Source organism: Nyctereutes procyonoides, unplaced genomic scaffold, assembly GCF_905146905.1.
Source record: "Nyctereutes procyonoides isolate TBG_1078 unplaced genomic scaffold, NYPRO_anot_genome, whole genome shotgun sequence".
Classification (NCBI taxonomy): Eukaryota; Metazoa; Chordata; class Mammalia; order Carnivora; family Canidae; genus Nyctereutes; species Nyctereutes procyonoides.
In genome coordinates this window covers 19,400,109-19,427,535 of record NW_026575135.1, presented here as the reverse complement: position 1 = coordinate 19,427,535, position 27,427 = coordinate 19,400,109, and the positions used below count along the sequence as shown (strand labels likewise).

At 37.2% G+C, this 27,427-nt stretch overlaps 1 protein-coding gene across 1 annotated transcript in view; it reads left to right on the top strand.

Moving 5' to 3' along the window:
• NCBP1 (nuclear cap binding protein subunit 1) overlaps window positions 1-26,935 on the top strand; it is a 36,581-nt gene extending 9,646 nt beyond the window's left edge. The window contains exons 4-23 of the mRNA XM_055302195.1: window positions 293-449; window positions 2,642-2,749; window positions 3,113-3,234; window positions 4,718-4,787; window positions 5,456-5,671; window positions 6,887-6,984; window positions 7,738-7,801; window positions 9,181-9,291; window positions 10,204-10,268; window positions 11,655-11,717; window positions 11,960-12,034; window positions 14,093-14,196; window positions 16,203-16,325; window positions 17,837-17,939; window positions 18,759-18,852; window positions 19,559-19,662; window positions 21,754-21,868; window positions 24,678-24,806; window positions 25,409-25,522; window positions 26,407-26,935. Of these exons, the coding sequence (XP_055158170.1) occupies window positions 293-449; window positions 2,642-2,749; window positions 3,113-3,234; window positions 4,718-4,787; window positions 5,456-5,671; window positions 6,887-6,984; window positions 7,738-7,801; window positions 9,181-9,291; window positions 10,204-10,268; window positions 11,655-11,717; window positions 11,960-12,034; window positions 14,093-14,196; window positions 16,203-16,325; window positions 17,837-17,939; window positions 18,759-18,852; window positions 19,559-19,662; window positions 21,754-21,868; window positions 24,678-24,806; window positions 25,409-25,522; window positions 26,407-26,520 (2,149 nt within the window). The 3' untranslated portion in view covers window positions 26,521-26,935. The remainder of the gene's footprint in view (window positions 1-292; window positions 450-2,641; window positions 2,750-3,112; window positions 3,235-4,717; window positions 4,788-5,455; window positions 5,672-6,886; window positions 6,985-7,737; window positions 7,802-9,180; window positions 9,292-10,203; window positions 10,269-11,654; window positions 11,718-11,959; window positions 12,035-14,092; window positions 14,197-16,202; window positions 16,326-17,836; window positions 17,940-18,758; window positions 18,853-19,558; window positions 19,663-21,753; window positions 21,869-24,677; window positions 24,807-25,408; window positions 25,523-26,406) is intronic.
• The last annotated feature ends 492 nt before the right edge of the window (window positions 26,936-27,427 follow it).

The following is a 27,427-nucleotide window of genomic DNA, read 5'->3' as shown; positions in this document are numbered from 1 at the left end:
GAAGAAAAACTGGTCTAGCATTAATTATACTTACTTTAGTTTGATAAGTTTATAATTAGAGTTGTTTTACTTTTAATTCTTGGATTAATTAGAATTAAAATAAAAAATTACAGGGGTCATGTCCAATTCTTCTCAACATTTATGCCTTTTCTGAAATAGTTTTAAAAATATAGCTCCAAGGAATCCTGTTCCAAAGTCAGTAAAATGACAAAAGATTTATATAATATAGAATCGAGCAACTTAACATAATACTGTTGTTTCGGGGTTTTCTTGTACTGGGTTCTCAAATCAGTGCACGCCTGTTACCTGAGAAGTTGACCATTTATACAACATTAGTTGGACTGCTGAATGCCAGGAATTACAACTTTGGTGGAGAGTTTGTAGAAGCTATGATTCGTCAGCTTAAAGAATCATTGAAAGCAAACAACTATAATGAAGCTGTATATTTGGTAAGTTACTTTTTTAGTATATTATGATGATTGGGTTGGAGGGGGAGAAGTGAGCTACAACCAAGGAATTTTTTCTTTCTCACCATAGTAGCTGCTCTTCTGAAACCATTCTCACTAAAGGTACCACAGAGCTCATTACCAAATCCAGTGGCTTCTTTTTGCTCTAAATACTAGTTGATCTTCTGTAGCATGTGGTGCTTTACACTACTTTCTTGTCTGTGGATTTCTGCAGCACCACTGTTTGAGGACCTCCTGCTGCCACCTCCCTTCTATTTCTCTGTCTCTTTTTACTGGGTAATCTTCCTTTACCCCTTTTATTTTGTGTTTCCCAGGATTCTGTCCTCACTTCACTTTAAACACTTTCTCCTAAAGCATTCTCGTTCTCTCTCATTTCGTTACAAACCCATCTTTATTTGAGTGACCCTTCCTAACAAGTTGGTAATCTGTATGTCCTACTTCAGTCTTTCTCCTGAGCTCGAGACCTGTTTTACAGATACTACCTGGATAGCCCTAAGATATCTTGCCTGGAGGCCGCTCCCGGGGGCGGTTCCTCGCGGGCTGGCCCCCGGGGCTCCTCCCCTTAAAAAAAAAAAAAAAGATATCTTGTCTGGAAGTCCCTTAGTTACAAAAATACCTAAATGTATCATTCTGTCTTCCCAAACCACACACAGGGTCGGCTGTCTACTTCATAACCCATCTAGGGACTTGAGCATTAATGTTTGTCTTCCCTTTGCCCCCTTATCCTGTAAGTAGTTCCCACATCCTGTCATTTCTGCCTCCTAAATTTCCCTCTGGCCTGTCCCTTTTCTTTTGTCTCCAGGACCACTAGCATAGTTCATGCCTTCCTCCTCGTGCCTTTTATTTTAAGTAAGCTCTGTGCCCAACGTGGGGTTTGAACTCATGACTCCAAGATTCAGAGTCTCATGCCCTACTGAGCCAGCCAGAACACTCCCTTCCTCCTCATGTTTTAAGACAGGCTCTTAACTGATCATTTGCATCCAGACTCTCTTTCACTCTGACTCCTACTGTGGCACCAGACCGGTCTTTCTGTAACTCACTGCTCATGTTGGTTATAGATTACAAACCCGAGTTCCTTTCCATTCTCTACAGTGGAAGGTCTTAAAAATCTTGTGCACAAGATGATTCACTGGGTGAGGGGAAGTAAATACTTATCTTAAATGGAAATGTAATTAATAAGCCTTACTAATATGTAATACATAAATTGACAGTGGGCCAGTGTATAGTGTATATATATTTATATATGATATTTATGTTTGTTTATATTACCTAGAATTGCATGTATGTGATCAAGGTCTTTTACTGAGTATATTACCAAAAAAGTTAAACACCAGTCAGGCTTAAGATTAAGTCCAGACTCAGTGCTGACCTTTTATGGCTGCCCCAATCTTTCTCTCTCCTTGCTTCCCATATACCCTCCAGCTGTATCACAATTATTTGCAGATCCCTGAATACATCTTTTTGAATCCTGCCTAGAATACTCTTGTTACTCTCCACTTGAGGCATACTTCACTCATCCTTTATGACCTAGCCCAGGTATTTCCTCCTTTATGATGCTTTCCCCTACTCCCTTTATCACTGTTCCTAGAATACTTTTTAAATTTATCTTAAAGGAGTCATCCTTTTGGGTTGAGATTATGCTTGTCCCACTAGACTGTGAGAAACTTTAAAAGTGCTTAGTGGCACACAAGGGACATCCAACAAATATCTGTTCAGAAACTTCCATTTCTCTAGTCCAGTGAAAATTTTTTCACAGAGGACTGAAAAGATTATAGGTTGATGTAGCTATGGAATAGGAACCTGTAAATGCAGATTCCCATCCTTCATTCGGTTTCTGTCATAAGTACTCAGTTATGCTGTTGTAGAACAAAAACAGCCATAGAAAATATATAAATGAATGAGCTTGCTGTGTTCCAATATTACAAGTTTATTTGTGGACACTAAAATTTAATTTCATATAATTTGTATAAATCATAAAATACTCTTTTGGATTGCTTCAAGCATTTGAGTATCTGAAAGCCACTCTTAGTTCACAGGCTGTGCAAAAGAAAAACGGGCAGCAGGTTAGATTCAGTCTTGAGGCATAGTTTTTCAGACCTGTAGTTTCAATCATTACAAGACTATTGTGTGATTATATTACATTTAGATTTAATAGAAATTGTTTTCTGTAACAGGTCCGTTTTTTATCTGATCTTGTGAATTGTCATGTCATTGCTGCCCCATCCATGGTTGCTATGTTTGAAAATTTTGTAAGTGTAACTCAGGAAGAAGATGTACCTCAGGTAAGAAAACGCTGTATGCTGAATCTTGTCCATACAGTACTAGGAATTTTTCCCTGGTAACCCTTTCGTAATCAAAACCAAAAGATAACAGTAGATTTTCACACTATAAATTCTTAATATCTACAAGCTAAGTCAACTGCCACAGTGGTGGGTTCTCTGATATCTGTATGTTAATTCACTGATCTGTCTGATAAAATTAAAACTAATATGAGGTAGAAATGCTCTGACTGAGCCAGGGGTGTCTTACCTAAGCTGTATTAAAAGCCTCCCTAGGAATGGAGGAATTCATTCAGATATAAGTACAATATGAATGAAAATTAACCAGCACATATTTTAAATTTGCCTTTTTAAAAAATTCTTCAGGTGCGGCGAGATTGGTATGTGTATGCCTTTCTGTCATCTTTGCCCTGGGTTGGAAAGGAGTTATACGAAAAGAAAGATGCAGAGATGGACCGCATCTTTGCCAACACTGAAAGCTATCTTAAGTAAGGGCACGGCTCATTGTTCTTACTGATATGATAACTGTGCTATATTTTATCTGTTAGTAATACCATGTCAGTTTCATTTCTCACAAATAAGCTGCAGAGTTCCTAATGGCTTTCTCTAAGTAACCTCATTCCCCTACTCTTACAACTTACTGAGACCTCAGGGTAATTCAATGTTTGCTTACTTTACTGGTGCAAAGGAGTTGGTAACAGCTCCTTTTGAGCTGCTTTGGCAAAGTCATAAAATATCTTCTATTCTCACACAGTGGTTGTTCTCAAATCCTAATGTGCATAAGACTTCCCTGTAGGACTTAAATGTGCTCCAATCCCAACCTTCAGACCTACTGAATCACAATATTTGAGACAGAAGATTAGCACATACAATGTATTTATTTCATGTAAGTCCTAAACCAAGTCCTTAAAATAGTGGCTCTTCTAACCCACACTTCTTGAATAATATGATGCATTTCAATGAAAACATCTCATATCCTCCTATTGCCCATTTCTTTGAAGTGGGTATAAAAACTTGTTTGTCTTATTAGGTATAAGACTAATAGTAGGGCTTGTTCGTAAGTTTAGACTCACTTACCCAGCAGTGTGGTAATTTTGTGTCCCCTTAAGTTTTTTCAGAATAACTTTGTTACAAGCTTCATATTCTATTAATAGGTAACCTATTTGGATATTGTTAATTAGTTACAAATAGAACTAAAAGAAATCTAAAGATAAAAACCTGCTTTGTCATTAAGCTACTTTTTTCTTTTTATTAAGCTACTTTTAAGTGATAAATCTTTTTAATGTTTTTGAAAATCATACTGGTTCTTTTTAAAATGTAGGTGTTTGCAAAAGAATAAAAATAAAAGAATATGAATATCCTAGCATTTGAATATATGTCCCCTTTTTTCTACAAATGATAGTCCAGTATACATACTGTTCTTCATTTGTGTTTTTTTTTCCCACTTAATATAATTTGGATTTATTGCATAAAAACATATAGGTATACCTCTTTCTTTTTGACAGCTGTACAGTATTTCTACTCTTTTAACATACCATAATTTCTTTAACGAGTCCCTTTTGGTAGACATTTAGGTTATTTCCAGTCTTTTGATATTATAAACAACATTTCAGTGAATATCCTTATGTATATGTATTTGTGTACTGTGCACATACATTTGTGGAGGGTGAGAGTTTTTAGAAATGTCATTGCTGGGTTGAAGTGTCTTAACAATTTTAGTTTTGTTAGACTTAGTCAAATCGCCTTCCAAAGAAATTCTACTCTTCCAAATCTCCTCTAAAGAGATTAGATCAATTAGCCCCTGTGCCAGCAGTGTTTGGAATTGGCATATTTGTCCACATTTTGACAATATGATAATTTGATGTAAAATGTTACTTTGCTGCTTTAATTTGCATTTTATTAATTATGAAGCAATTGAACATCTTTCCATGTTGTTAAAAACCTAAGTGTAGATTTTCATTTTTATATTAGAAGACGCCAAAAAACACATGTGCCCATGTTACAAGTATGGACTGCTGAGAAACCACACCCGCAAGAAGAGGTAAATTGATTCTCAGTCTCTTGTGATACAAGCACAGTCAGCTCTTGAGTAGATTCTTATCTCTGTGGCATATGCAGATCATTCCATTTATATACCTTAACTAGTTTTCCGCATTTCATATCAAAGTTCCAGCTCCTCATAGCTCTAGGTGTATAGTGGATTTTTTTTTTAATATTTTACTTATCTATTTATTATTTGAGAGAGAGAGAGAACATGTCCATGAGCAGGCTGGGGGCGTGCAGAGGGAGAGAATCTCCAGCAGACTCTGCTCAGCTTGGGGCTTGATCTCGTGACCCCAAGATCATGACCTGAGCCAAAATCAAGAATCAGGTGCTTAACGACTGAGCCACCCAGGCGCCCTAGCATATAGTGGATTTTTAATGTTAGAATGCAATCAAAGCATTCTTTATTCTGCAAGATTCCAGATATAGTTATTTTTTATTTAAATGCCCAGTTTGAAAATGTAAGCAGTAACAGATTCAGACAGGTAGACTTTATAAAGTAATTAAAAAGAAAGACTTGGCACTATTCCTTTGTACCATATTTAATTGCAAACTAGCTTTTGTGTCATATATTTTACATGGTAATGTTTTTGGTTTGTCTAATCAAAATATTCTAAGTGACCTCCAAATATATATATTAATTATTAAAAATTAATCTGTCTTTAGTATTTAGATTGCCTGTGGGCCCAGATTCAGAAATTGAAAAAGGATCGCTGGCAGGAGCGGCACATCCTAAGACCTTATCTTGCCTTTGACAGCATCCTGTGTGAAGCATTACAACACAATCTGCCTCCTTTTACACCACCTCCGCACACGGAAGATTCAGTGTACCCGATGCCAAGGGTCATCTTCAGAATGTTTGATTACACGGATGATCCCGAAGTATGTTACCAACTAAAAGTTCTATCAGAGGGCTTGTGTTGCATTGTGCTTGTGGCTTAATCTTGTTGGAACTAGCCTGTGATACATTTTAATTTTGAGTAGTTTATTATCTAAGAGTATCAATAGCAGTGAAGTTAACAGTTTAATTTAGTGAATGGTATCACATCATTAGGCAAGAAATTGTTTAGTATGTGTAAGTAGATTGAGAGTACATTATGCAGTGTAAGAGTGTTTAGCTTTTAATCCTGATTTAGTCAGGTCCTAGTTATTGGGGAGTTATTTTCCTCTCCACGTTAGTTTGCTAATAGAATAATAATATGTTCAAATAAAGTTTTAATGAGGATTGAATTACTAATATGTAAAATGCATAGAATAGTATGTAACACATGAGTGCTCAATAATTTTAGCTATTATTAATAAGGTTTTTTAAGAAAAATACCCAGTGCTATTTTGTTTTTTAAGGTTTTATCTATTTATTAGAAAGCACAAGCCAGGGGGTAGAGGCAGAGGGAGAGAGAAGCAGACTCCCCCACTAGGCAGGGAGCCTGATAGGGGCTTGATCCCAGGACCCTGAGATCATTATGTGAGCCAGACATACACGCTTAACCCACTGAGCCACCCAGGCACCCCAAGTATCTTCAATGCATATATGACTTTCTGTGTCTATACAGTGTTTGAAATAAAATTTTTCCTCTCTGCGTATTTATTATGGAAGTAAATCTACTCTCGTGGTTAAAAAAAAAACAAAACTGTTGGGATTCCTCGGTGGCTCAGCAGTTGCGCGTCTGCCTTCGGCTCAGCGTGATTCCGGGGGTCTGGGATTGAGTCCCATATCGGGCTCCCTACAGGGAACCTGCTCCTCCCTCTCCCTGTGTCTGCGTCCCTCTCTGTGTCTCTCATGAATAAATAAAATCTTAAAATCAAGCTGTATAGAGCTAATATATAAACTCTTTGATTTAATTGAGATGGATGATGATAGTATGGTGTCAGGGGCACTAGAAGAAATGCTGCAACTGCCATTCTAATTGTATCATATATACAAGTAAATATGATACTGTAATTTGCTGAAATACGAAGTTTTTACACTTCTGAACTTTTATCCTCAGCACCCAGTATAGTGTCTGGAACATAATAAGCTCTCAGATATTTGTTGGATAAATAAAAGACAGTATCTTTTTCTAAGCTTGTAGTATCTACATTTGCTTTTCTTTCCAGGGTCCTGTAATGCCAGGGAGTCATTCAGTTGAAAGATTTGTAATAGAAGAGAATCTTCACTGCATCATTAAATCTCACTGGAAGGAAAGGAAGACTTGGTAAGATTCTTTTCATGGTAACTTTTAGAGTGGAGAAAAAGTAGCACTTTGATTTTAGTTAAGAGCAAAATGTGAAGAGTGTAAGAAAATCTTCCTCTCTTCCTGATGCCCTGTCTTATTACTAAATGACCAATCTCTAAAAACACTCTTTTGCTTTCTCGAGGCCCTCGCACACTCAGATAGTGTCTCTGTAGGTGCCTCATAACACTATAGTGCTTTATAATTGCACATGATGTTGGCTTTTTATGTGAATATTTGCCATATGCAGCGGACAAATTGAATGACAAACTGTTTTTGGTATGAATGTTAGAGGAATAAAAGAATATTAATAGTTTTCTAGCATTTAGATATCGAGCTTTGAAAGTTTATTTTTATTTTTTTTTTATTTTTATTTTTTTTTTGAAAGTTTATTTTTAGTATTAAGCCTTAGAAAGCTTTGGGTTTAGATTTTTAAGGTAGAAAGAAATATAGTATTTGGGGAGTGTTCTACTCTATAAACACTTAAAGTTAATAGATCTGAATATGCTTTCTTAATATTATTACTTAAACTCCTTTTGCTCTTTCAAGGAGTTTTGTGGAGAATTTCCTGTGGTAATCAAAAGTAATTTCTGCTATAGTTAAGTACCTGAAGTCTAGAGCATTTCAGAAAAGATTTCTTTGCCTTGTATCCAAACACAGTGCTTTTGGAGCTGCTAATGTGATTTTTTTATTTATCTTTGTATACTTATTAAACTTCAGTTAAATTTTCAATAGTGCTGCACAGTTGGTGAGCTATCCAGGGAAGAACAAGATCCCCTTGAACTACCACATAGTTGAGGTATGTGTTCCACATGGAGCATGTTTCTAAGTTTCAGAATCTTTCTATGGATTTGAAAGTGTAATAACTCTTGGCTTTTTTTTTTCCCCCTTGCAACTTGTCAGGTACTGAAAATTAACACAGGAGCAAGAAAATTGCTGTCAATTTTGTGCCCTCTTAGCCATGTTAGTAAAAACAAAAGAGGAGGTTGAGGCCAGTAGCCAAATGGAATTTTGCAGTGCCTCTAAATTATTTATATAGCATGTCTTCATTCATGGATAGTATAAGTTACCTCCAGTCTTGTCAGTACACTGTCCACTTATCAGATAGATAATTGGCTTGAATACTTTAAAATACCATATTACATAGGCAGATAACCTATCCTTAACTGTGTTTATCTGGCCTCTTATTACCAGCATACCCCTGACTAGTATATTATTATTCCCTGTATCACACGGTAGGGAGAGATAGGAGTCTTTATTTATTCCTAGAAATTAGAAGAGTCCATTGTTTTTGAAAGTAGGAAGAATAAATAATACTTTTGACCCCATATCAAGTCATGCGGAGGGGTGAACACCTTGTAGAGGTTTAAGTCTCAAAACAGCATTCACTTATTATTACAGATTCACTTACTGTTCATACATGTATTTGTGTGCTTCCCCAAAAGTACTGCATTTGTCCTATCTTTATAAAACTTAAGAGTGTATTTAGGCTATGAACTTGACTCATTGACACGTCAATTGAAATGCAAAATATAGGTCATAATTTCGAATCTGGAAAGTGTAAAAATTTATCAGAAGGGAATACAGAGGGATGGGAGATGGGAATGAGAAGAAAGAATGCAGACCACGTTTTAGAATTCTAGGTAGGTGGTTCATGAATTATATAGGGAGGGCAGAAACAAGTTTCTGAACAACAGCGGTGGCAAAGTAATCTTTTACTACCAAAGTAATCTTTTTCTACCAAAGAGATTGCCAGGCACTGGTTTTTAAGTAGCAGCCTGGAATGACTTGACTATCTTCTCTTCCTGTCTTCAGAATCTAATGAGGGTTTTTACTGCTTCTAGGAGTGAAACTGATGGATCAGTGAGTACCTGCCTGAATCAACTCTGATACTTCCAGAGTAGGAATTTAATTGCACTTTTCTCTGGGAGTATCAAATAAGCATTAATTTCTGCATATTCTTATTTGATTGAGTTATAGAACGATGAAATTTTCATTATAGTATTCAATTGCAAATCTCCATGTCTTAAAGAGTATAGTTTCTAAAGATTATAAAGTAATTATTTTTTCATTATGAATGCCATGGAGTTAAAGAGTTTACGTTTAAAATGTTGATCTTTCTGATGGAAGTACAAAGATACTTGTTGAACAGAGTTCTGACTCATGGTTCTTTTATAGGTGATTTTTGCAGAGCTGTTTCAGCTTCCAGCACCCCCGCACATAGATGTGATGTACACAACACTGCTTATCGAGCTGTGCAAACTCCAGCCTGGCTCTCTACCCCAAGTTGTATCCTTTCCTTTGTTTTTAAACTTACTCTCTTTGGCTTGGCTTTAAAAGATTATTAAATGTTTCTTACTGTGGGGGCCATTTCTTCAAAAGTTAAACATAAGTATACTACACAGTCCAGCCACTCCACTCCTAGGTATTTACCTAACAGAAATGAAAACACATATCCCTACAAAGACTTGGACATTAAGTTCATAGAATCTTTATTTGTGGGACACCTGGGTGGCTCAGTCAGTTAAGCGTCTGCCTTTGGCTCGGGTCATGATCCCGGAGTCCAGCAATCAAGCCCCCTGTAAGGCTCCCTGCTCTGCTTCTCTCTCTCCCTCTTCCACTCCCCCCTGTTCCTACTCTCTGTCTCTCTCTGTCTCTCTCTCTCTCTCAAGATCTTTTAAAAAAGAAAAAAACTTTATTTGTAATACCCCAGAATGAGGCAATGCAAATATCCATCAGTACATGAATGAATATACAAATTTGCCCTATCTATACAATGGAAAACTACTCAGCAATAAAAAGGAACAAATTTTTGGTGCAGGCAACAACTTGAATGAATTGCAAATTAAGTAGGATGAGTAAAAGTTGTCAAACAAGAATTTATACTACATGATTCCATTTACATAAAATTATAGAAAATGCAAAGTAATCCAGTGACACCAGACCAATATTTGCTTGTTGGGGGAGGAGGAAAGAGCATGGGGAAAGTTTGGAGGCGATATAAATATTCACTCTTTAGTTCAGGGTTGTATACAAGTCAGATTTATTGTATATGACTGATAACTGCAGCTGTTTTTAAAAAAATCAATTACATGAAAAGATGCTCAGCATTGTTAGTCATTATGACTTCTAAGAAATGTTCTGTCACAACTTATTTTGAGGGAGGATTCAGAGTAGTTTTCCTTATCCTCAAACTCACAGCTTGCACAGGCAACTGAAATGTTATATATGCGTTTGGACACGATGAACACTACATGTGTAGACAGGTATAGTAATTGTCTTATTTCTGTACTGACTGCAGGAAGCATCTATTCCCTGTACTGTATAAAAGAATTTAATCAGCAAAATATTTGCCTTTTTAGAGAATTTCTAAGTTGATTTTTCTTTCTTGCCTCCCCAAAATAACCCTTTGTATAATAATATTTATAATGTAACATCATGCTTTCTACTAACTTCCAATAGGAAATGATGGCCATACTGAGGTTTTCTTTAATTTCATTCATTATTAATTTTTTTTGGTGCTTTGGTATAATTATACTTTTTCCTTTGTAATTCGGTATGTAAGATTTTAAAATAAACTTTATACTCACCCCTGTGCACAAGCAGAACCTAATATTGTGTATTTATTATGCATAAATATATATGTATTTTTGTTGGTTTATAGATAGTATCTCTTTCTTAAATAATTAGCTTCTATATAACTACAGCTTGAAGACTCAGTTTATACAAACGACCATATTGGATTTTTAGAGGTGTGGTAATTGCATGTCCACTGTCTTTTGACGGAGACCCGTCTACCACTTTTATCAGCTGGTATCTTTCTTACCTCTGTTAGTGTCCACAGTCAGATCGACCCAGGTACTGAACACTTCTCCAATTTCCATGATCTTTCGTGTCCATTGTTCAGATTGCATATCTGAAAATTATCATTAAGCACTGTATCAGACGTGAGTCAGTGATTGAAATTATAGATCTATGAGGGACATGCTCTAAGATAGCGTCTTCTGATTTTTCTCCCAATCTCATAAAAGTAGGAGTTGCACAACCCAATTATGTTATTGAAATTCAGCAAATATATATTGGGCTCTCACAGATTTTACAACATTACACAGTATGCTCAGGTGATTTCTATCTAGTTAGATCAGATGTATTTTTAGGGGAAAAGATGTATATTTTGTGGTGAAAAGGGCATAGTGTGATGAGAGACTACACTTTGCCTCTGCCATTTATACAATTATCTGCAGTTCCTTTAATCTTTTTTTTTTGCCTGTTTTATTGTCCATGAAATGGGGAAAATAGTACATTACTTGAAAGTTATTGTGAGAATTCAGCTACAGACACACACGTGTGTGTGTGTGTATAGTGCGTGGCACAAAAAAGGCACTCTATCATTTCTGTTATTCACTTAAGAATAATACTATTAGAAGGAGCGAGTAGGGGACCATTATTTTTAGGAGAAGATGAATTACAGGATTTGCAGCAAGAGGGTAAATGGCAGCAGAAGATACAGCTTTGGTAAGGGGATGTCCTTTTTATTTAGCTCTATAAAGTAGGGTTTTATTGTCTGAAGCTTTATATAAGTTCCTGTTACAGATTGCAACCATTCATCCTTTTCTATCTCCCCCTCCCCTGCCACCCACTTCTATCTACAGGTTTATTAATTGGTTTTCCCATCATCTAAGTAACTTCCAGTTCCGTTGGAGCTGGGAAGATTGGTAAGTGGTGATACGTTTTTGCTTTCCTTTCCCTGCAGTCTATCATAATAAAGAAAAATCAATATTTAAAACTATAACATAAAAGCAATCTTTTGCATAGTCTGAAATATTTAATTTTTAGTATTTAGAGAGATATAAATGAAATAATTTAGGAACAAGAAAATTCGTTGTAGCTAAGTACACATTAGGTATAAGTGCAGATTATGTGTAAGAACTTAAAAGAACTACCATTTTCTTATTAGGTCAGATTGTCTTACTCAAGATCCTGAAAGTCCCAAACCAAAGTTTGTTAAAGAAGTTCTAGAAAAATGTATGAGGTAAGTTCTTTGTGTTTTCTCCTTAGCTTAGTTCTCCCAGTTTCTATGAGGGCAGTATTTCTCTTTGCATGTGCGATGTATGTCCAAAATATCATTTTTTAAATCCCAAGTACCTGCCTCTCTTCCCTTTCAGTTTTTAGTCAAGATTTAGGCTTAAAAAAATTAAGCAGTGCCGTCGTATGGATTCTTTGTGAATTAGGCCAGTAAGTTTTTTTGTCAAATGTACTTTGAAATAATTTCACATTTCAGGAACGTTGCCAAAATGGTGCAAGGAATTTTGTATTCTATTTATAAACACCCATCACATTGATCTTTTTCTGAACCTTTTGAAAACAAGCTGCAGATGTGAAGGCCCATTGTCCTCTAACCGTCATTGTATCTTTCCCCAAAACAAAGATGTGCTCCTAAATGGCCAGCATGCAACCCTCCAGATTAGGAAACCGGCTGTGGTGCAGGAATACAGCCACCCAGCCCGCAGACGAAACCTTACCAACCGTCACAGTAATGTCTTTTCCTTTTCTGAGCTGGAGTCCCATCCGGAGCACACAGGATGCTTCCTAGCATTTCGTTGTCATTTTCTTTATGTTCCTCACTTGACCATTTACTCTTTCCTGTCTTTCATGTTTTAAAGAATATAGGCTTTCATTTCTTTAGTCACCCTCACGTGTCCTGACCAAATTCAGGACTTATGTCATTGGTACTCTTCTCACTGCATCACATTGGGAGGCGCGTGAGTCTCACCCTTGGGAATGTTAACCTCAGTCACCTGGTCATGTCAGTGTCTGCCAGCCTTCTCCACCTTAAAGTCACCATTTTCCCCTTTGTAATTGATTAATGTTTTGTGGGAGATATCCTGAGATTATATTCATGTCCTATTCTTCATCAAATGTCTATTGACAACTGCTACTTTGATCTGCCACCACTGATTGCCAAGTAATAATTCTTTTTTTTCCTTTTACCCTATACTTAATAGTTTCCTATAAGAAAGAGCTACCCTCCTTTGCCCATTCATTTATTCCTGTGTTTATACATGAGTAGGAACTAATTGATTTCTATTTTCTTCAGTGAGTTATAGTCTGTTGCTGTCATTATTAATTTTGATGCCTAAATTGTCCCTGTTTTGTTTGTTGGGGAGCCCCTTGTGGCTCCTATGTCCTCCCCCCCCCCTTCTTAATATCCTCATCCATTCATTAAGCATTTCCTTATTTTTGGCATAAGCTGTTCTTGGCTCATCTTTTGTTTCCTTTCCCTTTCCCTGCAGTCATCTATTCACAGAGCCCAAATTTTCGTTTTTTTTTTTTTTTTTTTTTTTTTAATAGTAAGCCATTTTGTTTTTTAAGATTTTATTGATTTGAGAGAGAGAAAACACGAGCAGAGGGAGAGGCAGACTCCCTGCTGAACAGGGAGCCCAATTTGGGACTCGATCATAGGACCCTGTGATCATGACCTGAGCCAAATTTAAGAGGCCGACACTTAACTGACTGAGCCACCCAGGTGCCCCTCACAGAGCCAAGTTCCTAATAGTGGAGTATGGTATTTAGGAACCAAGACCTGGACACTTGATATGCTCACTGCTATCGGGGTAGACAAAGATAGTACATGCATTTATGTGCACACACATCTTATATCCATCTAGGTGTGTATATCCCTCTAATTCTACCTCATTTTTTCTGGCCTTCCCCTTTGCCATGATTTCTAAATACCTTTCATGCAATAAGAAACTTGGCTCCCATTAGCCTTGATATTTGTTTATTTGCTACAGTATGAGTCTCCCGATAATAGAGACTATCTCCTCTACCCCTACCCTACCCCAGTCCTTGGTTACCAGGCTTGTGGACCCACTGGCCCACACCTCATTGTGAACCAGTTAAGTTTCGAAGAAGGCCTGAGTTTTGGTATGCTGTCATAGATAAAAGCTAAAAGAACTTGTTTTCCCCTTTGACTTCTTGGCTGTCAACTGAGTCCAGAGTGTTGGAAATGGGCTTTCCCGGTAAGTTGGAGGTTACCAAATAATGGAACTGATGAACCTATTTTCTGAGGCTCTTATTTGTATTGTAGGTTGTCTTACCATCAGCGTATATTAGATATTGTTCCTCCTACCTTCTCAGCTCTATGTCCTGCAAACCCAACCTGCATTTACAAATATGGAGATGAAAGTAGCAGTAAGTAATTCAACAAAATATATCCCATTGTCTTTAGAAGTACTGATGCCAGCATTCTCTGAAGTCAGTTATTTAAGGTGGAGAAAGTAAACTTTTTCTTTTCTTGGGTTTATAGTTTGTCTGTTTGAAAGATGATCTGTACTAGTTGCTATTGTTTTTTTTTGCCCTGTCATCATTTTGAAGATTCATGATTTACTTAGTTATTACTGGCTTGTAAATTTTTATTAATATTGTTTATAATGTTATATCCATGACATTATTTTAAATATGCTAAGTATGGCAAATTGAATTTAGAGCCAGAACTTAGTAAAATGAGAGTATATTTGTCATGGCAGTGGAGATTATCTGAATTGTCATGTTTTAATCAGTTCAGGTGTGGGAACATAGGTGCACAAAGACTAATTTGACCAACAGTATGTCTCTAGAAGTAAATTCTTAAATAATGGTTTTCTTACCTTTTGGTTACCTCATGTCTGAGATTATTCTGTGAATCAGAGGGCCTATAATTTGAAGTGCCATTTTATATTTTATGCTTACGAAAGTAAGGTGCACATTGGTGATTACTGGTAGAGAGTTAGGTGTTGAGGTTTTCCACATTAGTCTTTGCAGATGGCACAGCATATGGCTCCTCCATGACCCTTCCACTTCATGTCGTGTGGCAGTTCTTGCATCTTGAAACTCACTCCCCTCCCTTGCCTCCTACTGCACCTCTGGTTCTCTGCCTACACCTCACACTACACCTTGTTTTCCTTGAAGGAAACTCCGTTTGTCACAGTGCTAATAACTACATTTCCTGTGTCACTGTGTCAATCCTTAAAACACTCTCAGAATTAGCATGGTTATTAGACCACTTTTACAGTAGGAATATATTCCAAGAGGTAAAGCCAGAGTAATTGCTTCCGAGCCAGTAGAGCCCCAGCTCACATCCGGGCTTACTGACTGAGCGCCTCACTCCTATCATGGTGCTTTCCTGAAAGAGCAGAGCCTGATGTGGCAGCAGTCTTAAGCGCTGAGTTTTCAGCTCTGCCTCACGCTGGCTCAAAGAAGTAAAAGGTACAGCCTTTAATAGCAAGAGCTCAAACTTTTTTATTGAACATTGAGCTTTCCTTTTTCCCACAGAAGCAGCTAGCCTAACAGTGAAGGCCCTCCTGACAGTTGGTCCTACTCTGTTATTGGTCACTTCCTCCCAAATGGACCCCTGCTCCAGCCAGGCTTATTCTTTGATTTAATCCGTGCTCGTGGTTCTTGGTTTTGCCTTTATTTGTGCCATTAACCTCAATCTGGAAATCCCTTTTTATCTCCAGTTCCTGTGTTGGGTCTAGGGTCTGGCTCAAGTTCCTCTCCTATAAATACTAAACCTTTAGCAAGCCAGTTTTGTGTTGTTCTGGTTACTTTTTATGTGACTATCTTGGTTCCCCCACTACAATGTAGACCACTTTAGTAACGGGGGATTCTTTTTTTTATTTTCTGTCCCACTTTCAAGGAGAAGCACATGTGACCTATTGTGATTGACTTCATTCGTTGGAAATACTTAGTAATCCCTATATCAGGATTGCCTTTTTATTTGTTATCCATTTTTCTACCTTACATTAAAAGATTTGCAGTTGCTCTGGTGATGCCATACAGTATATATTAGTGCAGATTTTATACAAAAAGAACTCAACAGATTATAACCAATAGTAAACGTGGAGTCAAAGCCTATGAGCATCTGGCTTATACAGATTCAAGTGTATGGCCTCAGCAAATGACAATGAAAAAACCTGTCTCTCAAGTTCCCAGCCTTTACCTGTTCAAACTTCAATGTCATGGTCTCAGGGTAAAAGAGGGAGAAGGGGGCACTGACCAAAATGAAAGAAATACATGGAGTCTCAGCTTTTCATCTTACTAAGCCTAGGGATATGAGGACTGGACTGTCAAAGGACCATTGTTTAAGTTTCTTAGTTATTTAACTGTTTACAAGAATAATCTTTAAATTTGATCTATCCTTTTCCCCATTTTGTGCTTAGATTCTCTTCCTGGACATTCAGTTGCCCTCTGTTTAGCTGTTGCCTTTAAAAGTAAAGCAACAAATGATGAAATCTTCAGCATTCTGAAAGATATACCAAATCCTAACCAGGATGATGATGATGGTAAGAGAATTATAAATACTTCTTCATGGAACTATGTATAGGCCAGGTTAAAGCATAAATATAAAGCATAATGGGAGTTCCTCTTTAAGTCTCAGTGGATGCTCCTAACCAATGGCCTGTTCAGTTTCACTGGTTCCTAAGGACCCAGCTCTTTGCTCCCTTATATAAAAAGAGATCCTCACCTCGCTGCAACAGAGCTTACATTCAACATTCAGTATAGAAACTAAACACAAGGGGCACCTGGGTGGCTCAGTGGTTAAGTGTCTGCCTTTGGCTCAGGTCATGATTCCAGGGTCCTGGGATCGGGTCCTGCATCGGTGTCCCCACAGGGAGCCTACTTCTCCCTACCTGTGTCTGTCTCTCTCTCTCTGTGTGTCTCTTATGAATAAATAAAATCTTTAAAAAAACAAAAAAAAGAAACTAAACACAAAGTAAAATATACTGTTCTCATTCAGAGATTTTTAGACATTTTCTGTTTTCACTTTAGAGAGGTTCCTGAATGGGAGGACTTAGTGAATTATAAAGTTGGGTTTTTCACAACAATTTTAGCTATAATAATAATGTTTAACACATACTGAATATGTACTAGGCAATTTCAACCAAAATCCCTAGGCTTGTTTCTGGATAAGCATGGGGAAAATAGGCAAAATGATTTGTAAGTTTACCTGAATCAATAAATGAATAAGACAAAAAAAGATGAGAGGGACCTGTCTTATCACATATTAAAAGATAAAAACTACAGTAATTAAAACAATGTGATAATGGCACCAGAAAAGACAAATCAGTAAAACAGATGAAAATTCTACAACTGGGTAACATTTCAGGGAAAAGTTTTTTTTGCTAGATCTGTACATAAGGGGATATGCATAATAAATGACTTACTCAAAATAAAACATGATTGGCCTTTGGGTTATTTTGTTTGGATTTTTCTAAGAAATTTATATTATGATAGAAAATACATTTAGAGGGATGCCTGGTTGGCTCAGCAGTTGAGGGCTGCCTTTGGCTCAGGGCATGATCTCAGAGTTCTGAGATCTCCCTCTGCATATATCTTTGCCTTCTCTCTGTGTCTCTCATGAATAAATAAAATCTTTCAAAAAAAAAAGAAATTTAGAAAATATATGTCAAAATGATGGTCATAAACTTAGGCGTTATCAGACATCTTAAGACTTAGACTTCAGAGGGTTTACTGAATTTTTATATTAATATATTATCTTGCCACCAGAGAGGTATGAACAAGGAAGCTTATGTGGTATTTGTAAAAGAAATGGATCATTTAGACAGATTAGGGAAATAATCCCAAAAACTAAGAATTAAGATTATGCTTAGTTTTATATTTTGAGTATTTGAAATCAGCAGTGGTTTTTGTTTATTAGTATTCAAAGACATGACATGAATGTCTGACTTAATGCTTGAATGTGAGCATACCATCCATCTAGCATTCCAGGTGATGGACCAGGGTATTGCAATATTTATATCTTCTAGCTGTCTTACTGTGGAATATTTTTCAGATGAAGGGTTCAGCTTTAACCCACTGAAAATAGAGGTCTTTGTACAGACTCTGCTACACTTGGCAGCCAAATCATTCAGCCACTCCTTTAGTGCCCTTGCAAAGTAAGTGCAACAAAAACATATACTCTGTTTTGAGCGTTTGGAACATTGCTTGGTGTATACCAGTGGTATAATAATTTTTGTCTAAAATTGTTGACCATAAAGATCTTAACAGTATTATGATATAACTTAATATAGTGGTTTGGGCTTGTGGTAGCTAACTCCCTTTTTGGTTCCTGTCAATATGTACAGTTTGCATATACACATGGAAGGTACAGTTTTTTCATGTGGACCTTTAGAGAGAACTAGTGAGACACCTGAGTCTATAGGATAATTATATATACAGTCAAGGAGCTCCCATCCTGTCTAAACGTCTTCCTGAAGGAAGGTAAGCAGAAATGAGAGCCAACTAGATTTTTGGGAGCCACCCAAAGGTTGGCATCTAAAGACAGCTTTCTAACTCCTCAAACAATCCAAAAAAAGAAAGAATGTATAGGTACTCCTCCAGCTGAGCAGAGACATGGGGCTCCTCATCCCATCTCAACTTCTAGGTCTCTATTATTTACAGGGTTCTCACAGAAAGTGCAGTCAGGATACTTCACCAATGTTTGGAGACAGTTCCTTAGCCCTCACTATTCTTAGATACACAGTAAACTGTAGTCCTGGGCTAACAGTGGCATATTGTAAATCTCTTAAGATGTTGTGACAAATTTCATACAAACCATGAATTCCGAATCATACTTTTTATATCCTTAATATTTAACATTTGGTTATTTTTACATTTATGTATTACTCTGTAAAGTGAGTAGCATCAAAAAGGCTTTGAAAACTTAAAATCCTTAATAAGTTTATCTCTGGTATTTTTTACCCCACTCTCAATAGGTTTCATGAAGTCTTCAAAACCCTAGCTGAGAGTGATGAAGGAAAGTTACATGTTCTAAGAGTTATGTTTGAGGTCTGGAGGAACCATCCACAGGTAAAAAATTTTAATTAGACATCTTGAGTGTGATTGTATAGGTATAAAAATAAGGCAATTAATACTGTTGTTTTTAAACTTGAAATTTGAATCTGTAAAATGGTTTTAAACTTGTGTTTTTAGTGCTGTGGAAGTCATATTTTATTCATTCATTTAAAGAGCAAGTGTTATGATTTAGTTTTGTACTATAATATCTCAACATATTTTAAATATGTAGTAAGAATGGTTGTTGCTTGTAAGAGTCTACCACCTGGGTAGGATATTGTTACCAAGTCTATCAAATTTCTACAGACAAGCTCTAGATTTTTCAGACTTCAGTATATTTTGTTTTCATACTATGTGTTATAAAGGAGCATTAAGATAGTTTGCACATATTAACACTTTTTTATGATAAAACATTTCTATGTTTTTTAATTTAGGATAAATTTAGAAATTATATATTTTTGTATTCTCTAATATTTTCAAAAAATATTCGGTGTTCTTTTGCTCCATCTTTACTGGTGTTAGAGATTTCTTATAGTAAGTACCAGACCCAAGCAGAGTGCAGAATAAATCTTAAGGACCTAATGGTCAAATAGATCCATTCCATAACCACTGAAAATGGATTTCACATATGACCTATCTTGGTTTTGTAGCAGTGGGATGGTTGTGGATTCCACGTAAGTGTGATTTACCCTAATAGTTGTTTTCTCATTTCTCATTGTAGATGATTGCTGTACTAGTAGATAAGATGATCCGTACACAGATTGTTGATTGCGCTGCAGTGGCTAATTGGATCTTCTCTTCAGAATTGTCACGAGACTTTACTAGGTAAATGTGAATTATTTTACAAAGTTTGTATTCTCTAAGAATCAGTTTATATTTGGTCTGATACATGAGCTTCAAACTCTGATTCAGACATCATTAATATACTTAATGGTCTAACCTGGTAGGATTGGACTTAGCAAAGATTCCTGGACAGTGCAAATACACAGCCAGGCAGTTTGCAGTGTCTTAAGGACACATGTAAATTGAATCAGGACTCAGCCAGACAAGTAAATATGCTGATAAAGGATCCAGACTTGGGGAGAAGATCAGGCTGTGTGTCAGGGTCTGAGCTAGACAGTGGGATGCAGGGAAGAGTTCCAGCTCAATTGGGGGCCTAGAATACATATCAGGAACTAGAAGAAACCAAAGTCATGGTAGGTTAAGTACACATCATGAAGGGATTGAGGAAAAGTCTGGTGGGCACCTGAGTGCCTTTTGGGAAGGGAATCTCACCGCAGTCACAAAAATCCTAGATTTAATGCAGAAGATTAATTCTAGACCCACTTGCTCTACAAGGAGAGACTTTTCATTAAGCTTTGGTTCTTACTCATGAAGTTGATTCCATAGGCTTTCTAACTGATCAGGATGAAATAAAGTAATATTACTTATAAAGATACAACAATCCATCACAACCTTTATCCTCTTCATTGTATCTGGTATGGCAAAGGACACTGGTCTCAAATGAATTGAATCCTTAGGGTGGAAGGGTATGTTCTAAGGTTATATCAGGGGATCCCTGAGTGGCGCAGCGGTTTGGCGCCTGCCTTTGGCCCAGGGCGCGATCCTGGAGACCCAGGATCGAATCCCACGTCGGGTTCTCCCTCTGCCTGTGTCTCTGCCTCTCTCTCTCTCTCTCTCTCTCTCTCTCTCTCTCTCTCTGTGTGTGTGTGTGTGACTGTCATAAATAAGTAAAAAAAAATAAATAAAAAATAAAGTTATATCAGCCAGATTGGCATTCATAAATGAAGACAACAGACATTCTCAGATTTGCAGACTCTCCGAAAATTGACCACCCAGGTTATTTGGCCATTATCCTGAGTGATTTATTTTTGCAACTCATTTCATCCTCACCTCACAGTATAAACAGGGTTACATTATCATCTATATTTTACAAAACAAGAAAATATTGTAGACTGTTTAAGTAGCTTGTCCAAAGTCACACAAGTAAGTGTAGTCAGAACTCAAACACAGGCATTCTTGAAGGGATAAAGGGCTCAAAAGCTCCACCTGTTCTTGAACCCTAAGCTCAAGTATTCCTAACTGCAAAGCCTTCCCTGCCCATCCCTTCCAGCTGAAGTACTCTGCTCTTATGCCCTGTCTAGACTCTAGACTTTGAGTTTTATGACTAAGCTGTTTTATTATCGTCCACTGAAATGGTCATCATCCAGCCAAAATGTATAGAGGGAAGTCCTCTTCTGCACTGTATCTTGGGGTTAAGAAGAACTAGTCTTTAGACAGATGTAGTTAAGAAGCTGTTTCAAAAAATAACTAAATAAACCATTTATGCAACAAAAATTTTAGCATCTATTTAATAAGCAATTTGCTGATAAAGTAGGTGACACATATTATATCTCATTCTCAAAGGCCCAGCAGTTGATAGCTACTGTGAACTAGTAAGTTTCTTAAATGTTCCAGAGAATTGGCTGAATGTATGCTAGTAAGTAGCATAAAGCATGTGAAATGAGCCTCAGATTAGGTTTTCCATTTTGAAGACAACTCCAATACATGATGTTTAAATTTAGAAGAGAGAAAATAATATTTTTGTTCCTAATGTAACATATTTTTTTTCTGGCTTGCCATTTCGCTTCATTGAGTATGTACACATACCTTCTATGTATCTCTAGTAAAGGATGGAAATAAAAATGACAAGGACCCAGTACTACCTTCAGGAAGCTTACCTGAGTCTAATGGTTAGAAATAGAGTTTACACAGTTAATAATACAAAAAATTTTAAGTGTTACTGGAGAAATATGACTAATTCTGGCTACTAAAGAGTGGAAGACCTTCAGAATGAGTAGTTCATACAAGTTGAGAGGTCTTATTTTCTAGAAGTGTACTTGAACACGCAGTAACTAAATGTTATGTTACTTTAAGATTGTTTGTTTGGGAAATTTTGCACTCCACAATTCGTAAGATGAACAAACACGTTCTCAAAATCCAGAAAGAGCTGGAAGAAGCTAAAGAAAAACTTGCAAGGCAACACAAACGGGTAAGTCTTCTGCGGGTTTGCAAATGGTCAAAGAAAAGATGCCAGAAACTCTTAAAAAATTCAAAGTTCATTACTTTGGGAACTTTGTTTTGTTTTTTGTTGGGTTTTTTTGAGGCCAAATTATGCAGACTATTGTAGAAGTAGAGGGAGAGGAAGGACCTGGGGGTGTGTTGCTCCCTGCTGTTCTCCTGTGTGATAAACCTAGAAGGAAGCCACAAACCTTGCTTTTCCATACTTCTCTTTGGATCTGCTTCATGTTTGCCCTTCCCAAAAGGGAAGGCAGAGAAGGAAAGAGGACACTTGTATTTCTCTAAGAGTTTCTGGTGCAAGAGGAGACAGGGAGACTGTGCACCACTTCCCCAGCACTGTGGAAACCTTCCCTGGTTTATGGAATACTTCTCATATTAAGAAGTATGGTTAGCCATTTTGGGGGAAAGCAATGCACTATATTCCATGATTTTGCATAATAGTACTACTAGTGTTTATGATAGTATTTTCCAGTGATGCGCATATTTACCAGAGTAGATGGAGACAAATGTAATGACTTACCTGAACCTACAGCAGGTTCAAGTGCTAGTCTCCACATACATTCGTATATATGTGTATGTATGGTATATAAACATACATTCACAAACTTAAAACACTGCGAGGTAAATGATATCATCCCCATTTAGTAGATATCCAAATTGAGGCTCAGAGAACTTAAATAACTTGTTCAAGCTTACATGGTTAATAAGTGACAGAGGTTGGGATCTGACCCAGGCCTGTCAAATTCCAGGGCTTCCCTTCATGCCACACCATTCTCTAGATATGTGGTGTCCAACACAGTACCTGCTAGCCACGTCATATGAACCCCATTTCAAATGCTCAACAGTCATGTATGGCTAGTGGCTACTGTGATGGGCAGCACAGAGTTATGTAACGTTTCCCTCATCACAGGAAGGTCTACAGGCAACAGTACTATAGAACCTAGCCTTAGTGTGGTATAGGAAAAAGACTACCATCTACCCAGCTGCCTTCAAGATAAGGCAGGTGCTACGTTAGAGATAAAAGAATTTTGTAAAAACGGGGAGGTTCTGATAATTTTGCCTAAAGGGTAGAAGGCAGCCATCCCAGAAGGGGTATTGCCAAGAGTGTTATCTAGGAGGAAGTGGGCTTTCCAGGTCTGGTGACGCTTACTTTCTTACTCAGAGGACCAAAGGACTTTAGTATGTAACATACCTGGAGTCAGGTTCTAGCTCAGCTGCTTACTAGCTTTATGACACTGAGAAGGTCATCTAACCACTAAATTAAAAAGACAACACCTAAGTGAATGCTCTAAGTTCTTAGGGTGAGCTGGAAGGGAATTGTTAAAGCTTAATAGAGTTGTATTGAGCCCATCATGGCCAGCGGAATCTTGAACGGTCTGCTTTGAGTTATATGTAGTCGGAGCTATTTCTAAATTATTGCAAGGATGAGCAGGTTCTCAAGCTGTATGCCATTCTGCCCAGCTTTTCTATATGGCCCGTTAGATGAAAAACTGGCACACTGCCTCTCTCTTGTTACTGTTGAGGCCATATGGCCATGTATTAGTGACTCAGTTGTTTTGCTGGCCATCTACTTTGTTGAATGAGCAGTAGCAGAGTTATAGGAATATACTGCCTGTCCTCATTATTTGCGGGTGCTGATTTTGCAAACTCACTAAACTTTGTGACCTCAAAAATCTATATTCGCAGTGCTTTCCCCATCATTCAGACATAGGCAGAGCAGTGAAAAAATTGAGTTGCCCAGTGAGCTTGTTCCCAGATAAGGTTGAACAAGGCAATACTCTGCCTTCTTGTTTCAGTTCTCATACTATTAAAAAAAAAAAAAAAAAAAAGATCCTTTTCAAGGTGTATTTAGTGCCACATTTGAGCTTTTGTCGGTGACTTCACTGTTGAAAATGGCCCTGAAGCATAGGGCTGAAATGCTGTCCAGTAGTGCAGGAAGGCTGTGAGGTCTCTGACAGTAAAAATACGTGGATTACATGAGCTTCGTTTGGTGATGAGTAACTGTGCTGTTGGCCATGAGTTCAGTGTTCACAAATTTAACAATAGGATACATTCAGAAAAAGGAAATTCACCAATTGTACCTAGGCTGTTCCATCAAGTACTAAAAAAACATCTGTAATGCTGTGGTAAAGCAGCTCACTTTGTGGATTCATAAGACAATGACTGATTTAAAAAACAGTGGACAGCCAAAGAAGTTGACAGTCACATTACTCAGGGTCAGGAAAATGTTAAATCTTTCTCAAGCAGTTTAAGTATAAAGAAACATTGTATATAATTGTAAAACATATATTAAATAAGCTATCTTCAAACAGAAACACACATAAGGTTACATATGGATCAGTTGACAAAAATAAGCCAAAAGGCTCCCAAGAACCTAACCCTGGATTTCCCTAAACAGTGGCTCAGGGTTCCCAGCAAATGCATAAACATAACTATGGTGAATAACAAGAATCTACTACACACTTTGCATGGAGCTCAAAGCTGTTTTCATTTTGAATGGAAGAAAATGTGACACACACTTCCTCCCTAAATGGGCTACCTTGTAAAAGTTATAACTCATCATCCAGGACCGGTGCCACTAAGGATGGCCTAGCTACGTGCCTGCAGGCCTTTTGGGTGTATGCGTGTGCCGTCGGGGTGGTGGAGTACTTTCACCAGAGAATACAAGGCTTCAAGTGGCATTTGACCAGACACAAGAACATCCTTCCCTTTGACTTAGTGAGATTTAATATGCTGGAATTCTAAATGGTATTTTCCTTTTGTTCCTGTGCATCTTGCAGCGAAGTGACGATGATGACAGAAGCAGTGACAGGAAAGATGGGGCTCTAGAGGAGCAAATAGAAAGACTGCAGGAAAAAGTAGAATCTGCTCAGAGTGAACAGAAGAACCTCTTCCTTGTCATATTCCAGGTATCTTGGCTTGGGACACTGATAGGTTAAAAAACAATGTAGTTCTTTAGGCTTGAAAAATGTTTTTTTTTTTTTTAATCATAATACTTGAGCATTTATAAAAGTTTAAAATACAAAAATTTACAAAGGAAGTAAAAGTTCACTACTTGCAGGTAACCACATGGACCCCCTGCGTCTGTGGTATATACGTAGCATTCTTAACGTGAGCGTTTCTCCAAGCTTTCACAGAATGTTTGAGGATACTTTAAATACCTCTTATATTTAATTATTCCCAATTGTTGATCATTTTCCTTTCTGATGAACATTTTATACATACATTTCTAATTATGGCCTTAGAAGTAGTTGCAGAGAAAAATGACAGGCATAGTAATCTAGATATTAAAGGTGTTCGTGTATTATAAAAAAGGATGTACAGACATTAGCCCTAGTCTGCCTTTCTAGACTGACAGGATTTATTGACTTAGGAAAGTTGGCAATGCACATCATGAAGACTGAGTGGAATAAGCAGTGCCTTTGAGGTTTCTTGATCAAAAATGTGATTGCTTTTTAAAGCATAAGAATTTTCCCTGTAACACTGCTTTACCTTTGTACCCCGTTTCCAGCGATTTATCATGATCTTGACTGAGCACTTAGTACGATGTGAGACTGACGGGACCAGTGTATTAACCCCATGGTATAAGAACTGTATAGAGAGGCTCCAGCAGATCTTCTTACAGGTTTGTGGGAAATTATGATTAGATAATAAACATCACTATTCTCAGCCACAAGGACTTTTAAAAAAAAGTTTTAAAACTTTTAAAAAATGGATTTGTCAGGAGGTTTTGTAGTACTTGTAAGGAAGGCCCCTTTAATGTCCATTTGCTCCTACTATTGCTCATCAGAATATTTAGGCTTAAATGGCTCCTCTATCATTCAGACTCTTAATTGCTGTTCTCTAGGTCTAGCCTGTAGAGATCTCAGTATATATGCAAGTCGTACAGGCATGCATAGAAGAGATTTTCATTTTCTAACATTTTTCCTCCCACGTAGGCTCAACGGGTCAGGAATTGTCAGTGAGATAGATGAACTATTTTTAACAGACAAAATGAAGTTTGGATTTCTTAGTTTATAGAACACTTACTAGAGAATTAGCCAGTGATGTTATCTTTTTGTAAAACAAAAAACTTAGATGCTCTAACCAGTAAAAGCAAAAAAAAAAAAAAGGAAAATTATTGCAAAGTATCTTTTCTCATGTTTCAGCAACCATGTTTTTAATCTTCTTTCCTGGGTTTTTAATCTTGGGCCAGTCCCTGCCTGGGATACCTTTAAAAAGTCCTACTGTCTTTTGTTCTAATTAGCAGAGACCCAACTGAACCTAGACTGTAATAGAAGCTGCTACTGCTTTGAAGCATGAATTACATTTATGTTGAAATCCAGTTCTGACCAGTTGTTTTTTCTAAGTTACTGACATCCTTCCCATTTTTATATCCCTCTTCCTATCAAGCATAACGACTTTTTTCCCCTATCCCTTCCTATCATTCCACAACATGGGCAGGCTTCTGAGCAAAATGTTCTGCATGGTCTTTTTCCTAACCTAAAATCCCCTTTTTTGTGTCCACAGCATCACCAAATAATCCAGCAGTACATGGTGACCCTGGAGAACCTGCTCTTCACTGCTGAGTTAGACCCTCATATCCTGGCTGTGTTCCAGCAGTTCTGTGCCCTACAGGCCTAAGGGTCATTTTATTCCCCTGTCAAGATTTTTTAAAAATATCTCAAAATAATTTGTCTTATTTTTTGATGGTTTGAATGCTTGCTTTCTTGTAGCATCCTTTCACTTACTAAAGGGGGGTGGGGGGGAACAGTGAAGAATATAGCAGTGATCACCTTTGATTACCCCTACAGAGCAGAAATTCCCGACTGACAATGTGACGATGACCATAGGATGTATTATATATGTGACACATACAACTTTTCTGGTATTTTCTCCTTAAGGCACAAAAGATAAGTGATTTGAGGTATGTGAACACTAGAGGTCCAGCTTACAAAGTAGTATATAGAACTGGTGGGTTTACTATCAAGTAGCATAGCTTTTCACAGCTCATGGATAACCTAACATGGCTGAAATAAAACTAAAAATGTTTTTTAAACTTTGGTATTTCATGATTTATCATCTCAATCTACTTTAAAGTTGTTGGTTTCTTATTGAAGGTGTACTTCCCTCACTTGGAATTCTCCCACTCTTCAAAGTATCTTATTAATAAATGTTACTCAGAGTAGCACTACCCAAAATCTTTACAGTTATTTTCTAAATTAAACCACAATTTCCAGGGTGCAGGCAGGTGTGGGAACTGTTACCTTGGAGCCATCTGGGCATCTCTAGTCTTGGAGACAGATTTGTCCAGGGTCCACTAGTGAAGTACATGCTACAGTGGAAATAGAAGTAGCTAGATTGGCTAAAACTTCAAATTATATGTAGGTTTGGATTTTCCTTCTACAGAACTTGCTTCAGGTTCTGTAGAATTACTAATTCTTGAGCCTGTTTCCTATGTGGCATTAAAGTTTAACTGAGATAATAAGAGTGCACATAAAATAATATGCAAGTATAAGGGATTATCTGACATTGCCAGTTGTTAACATTT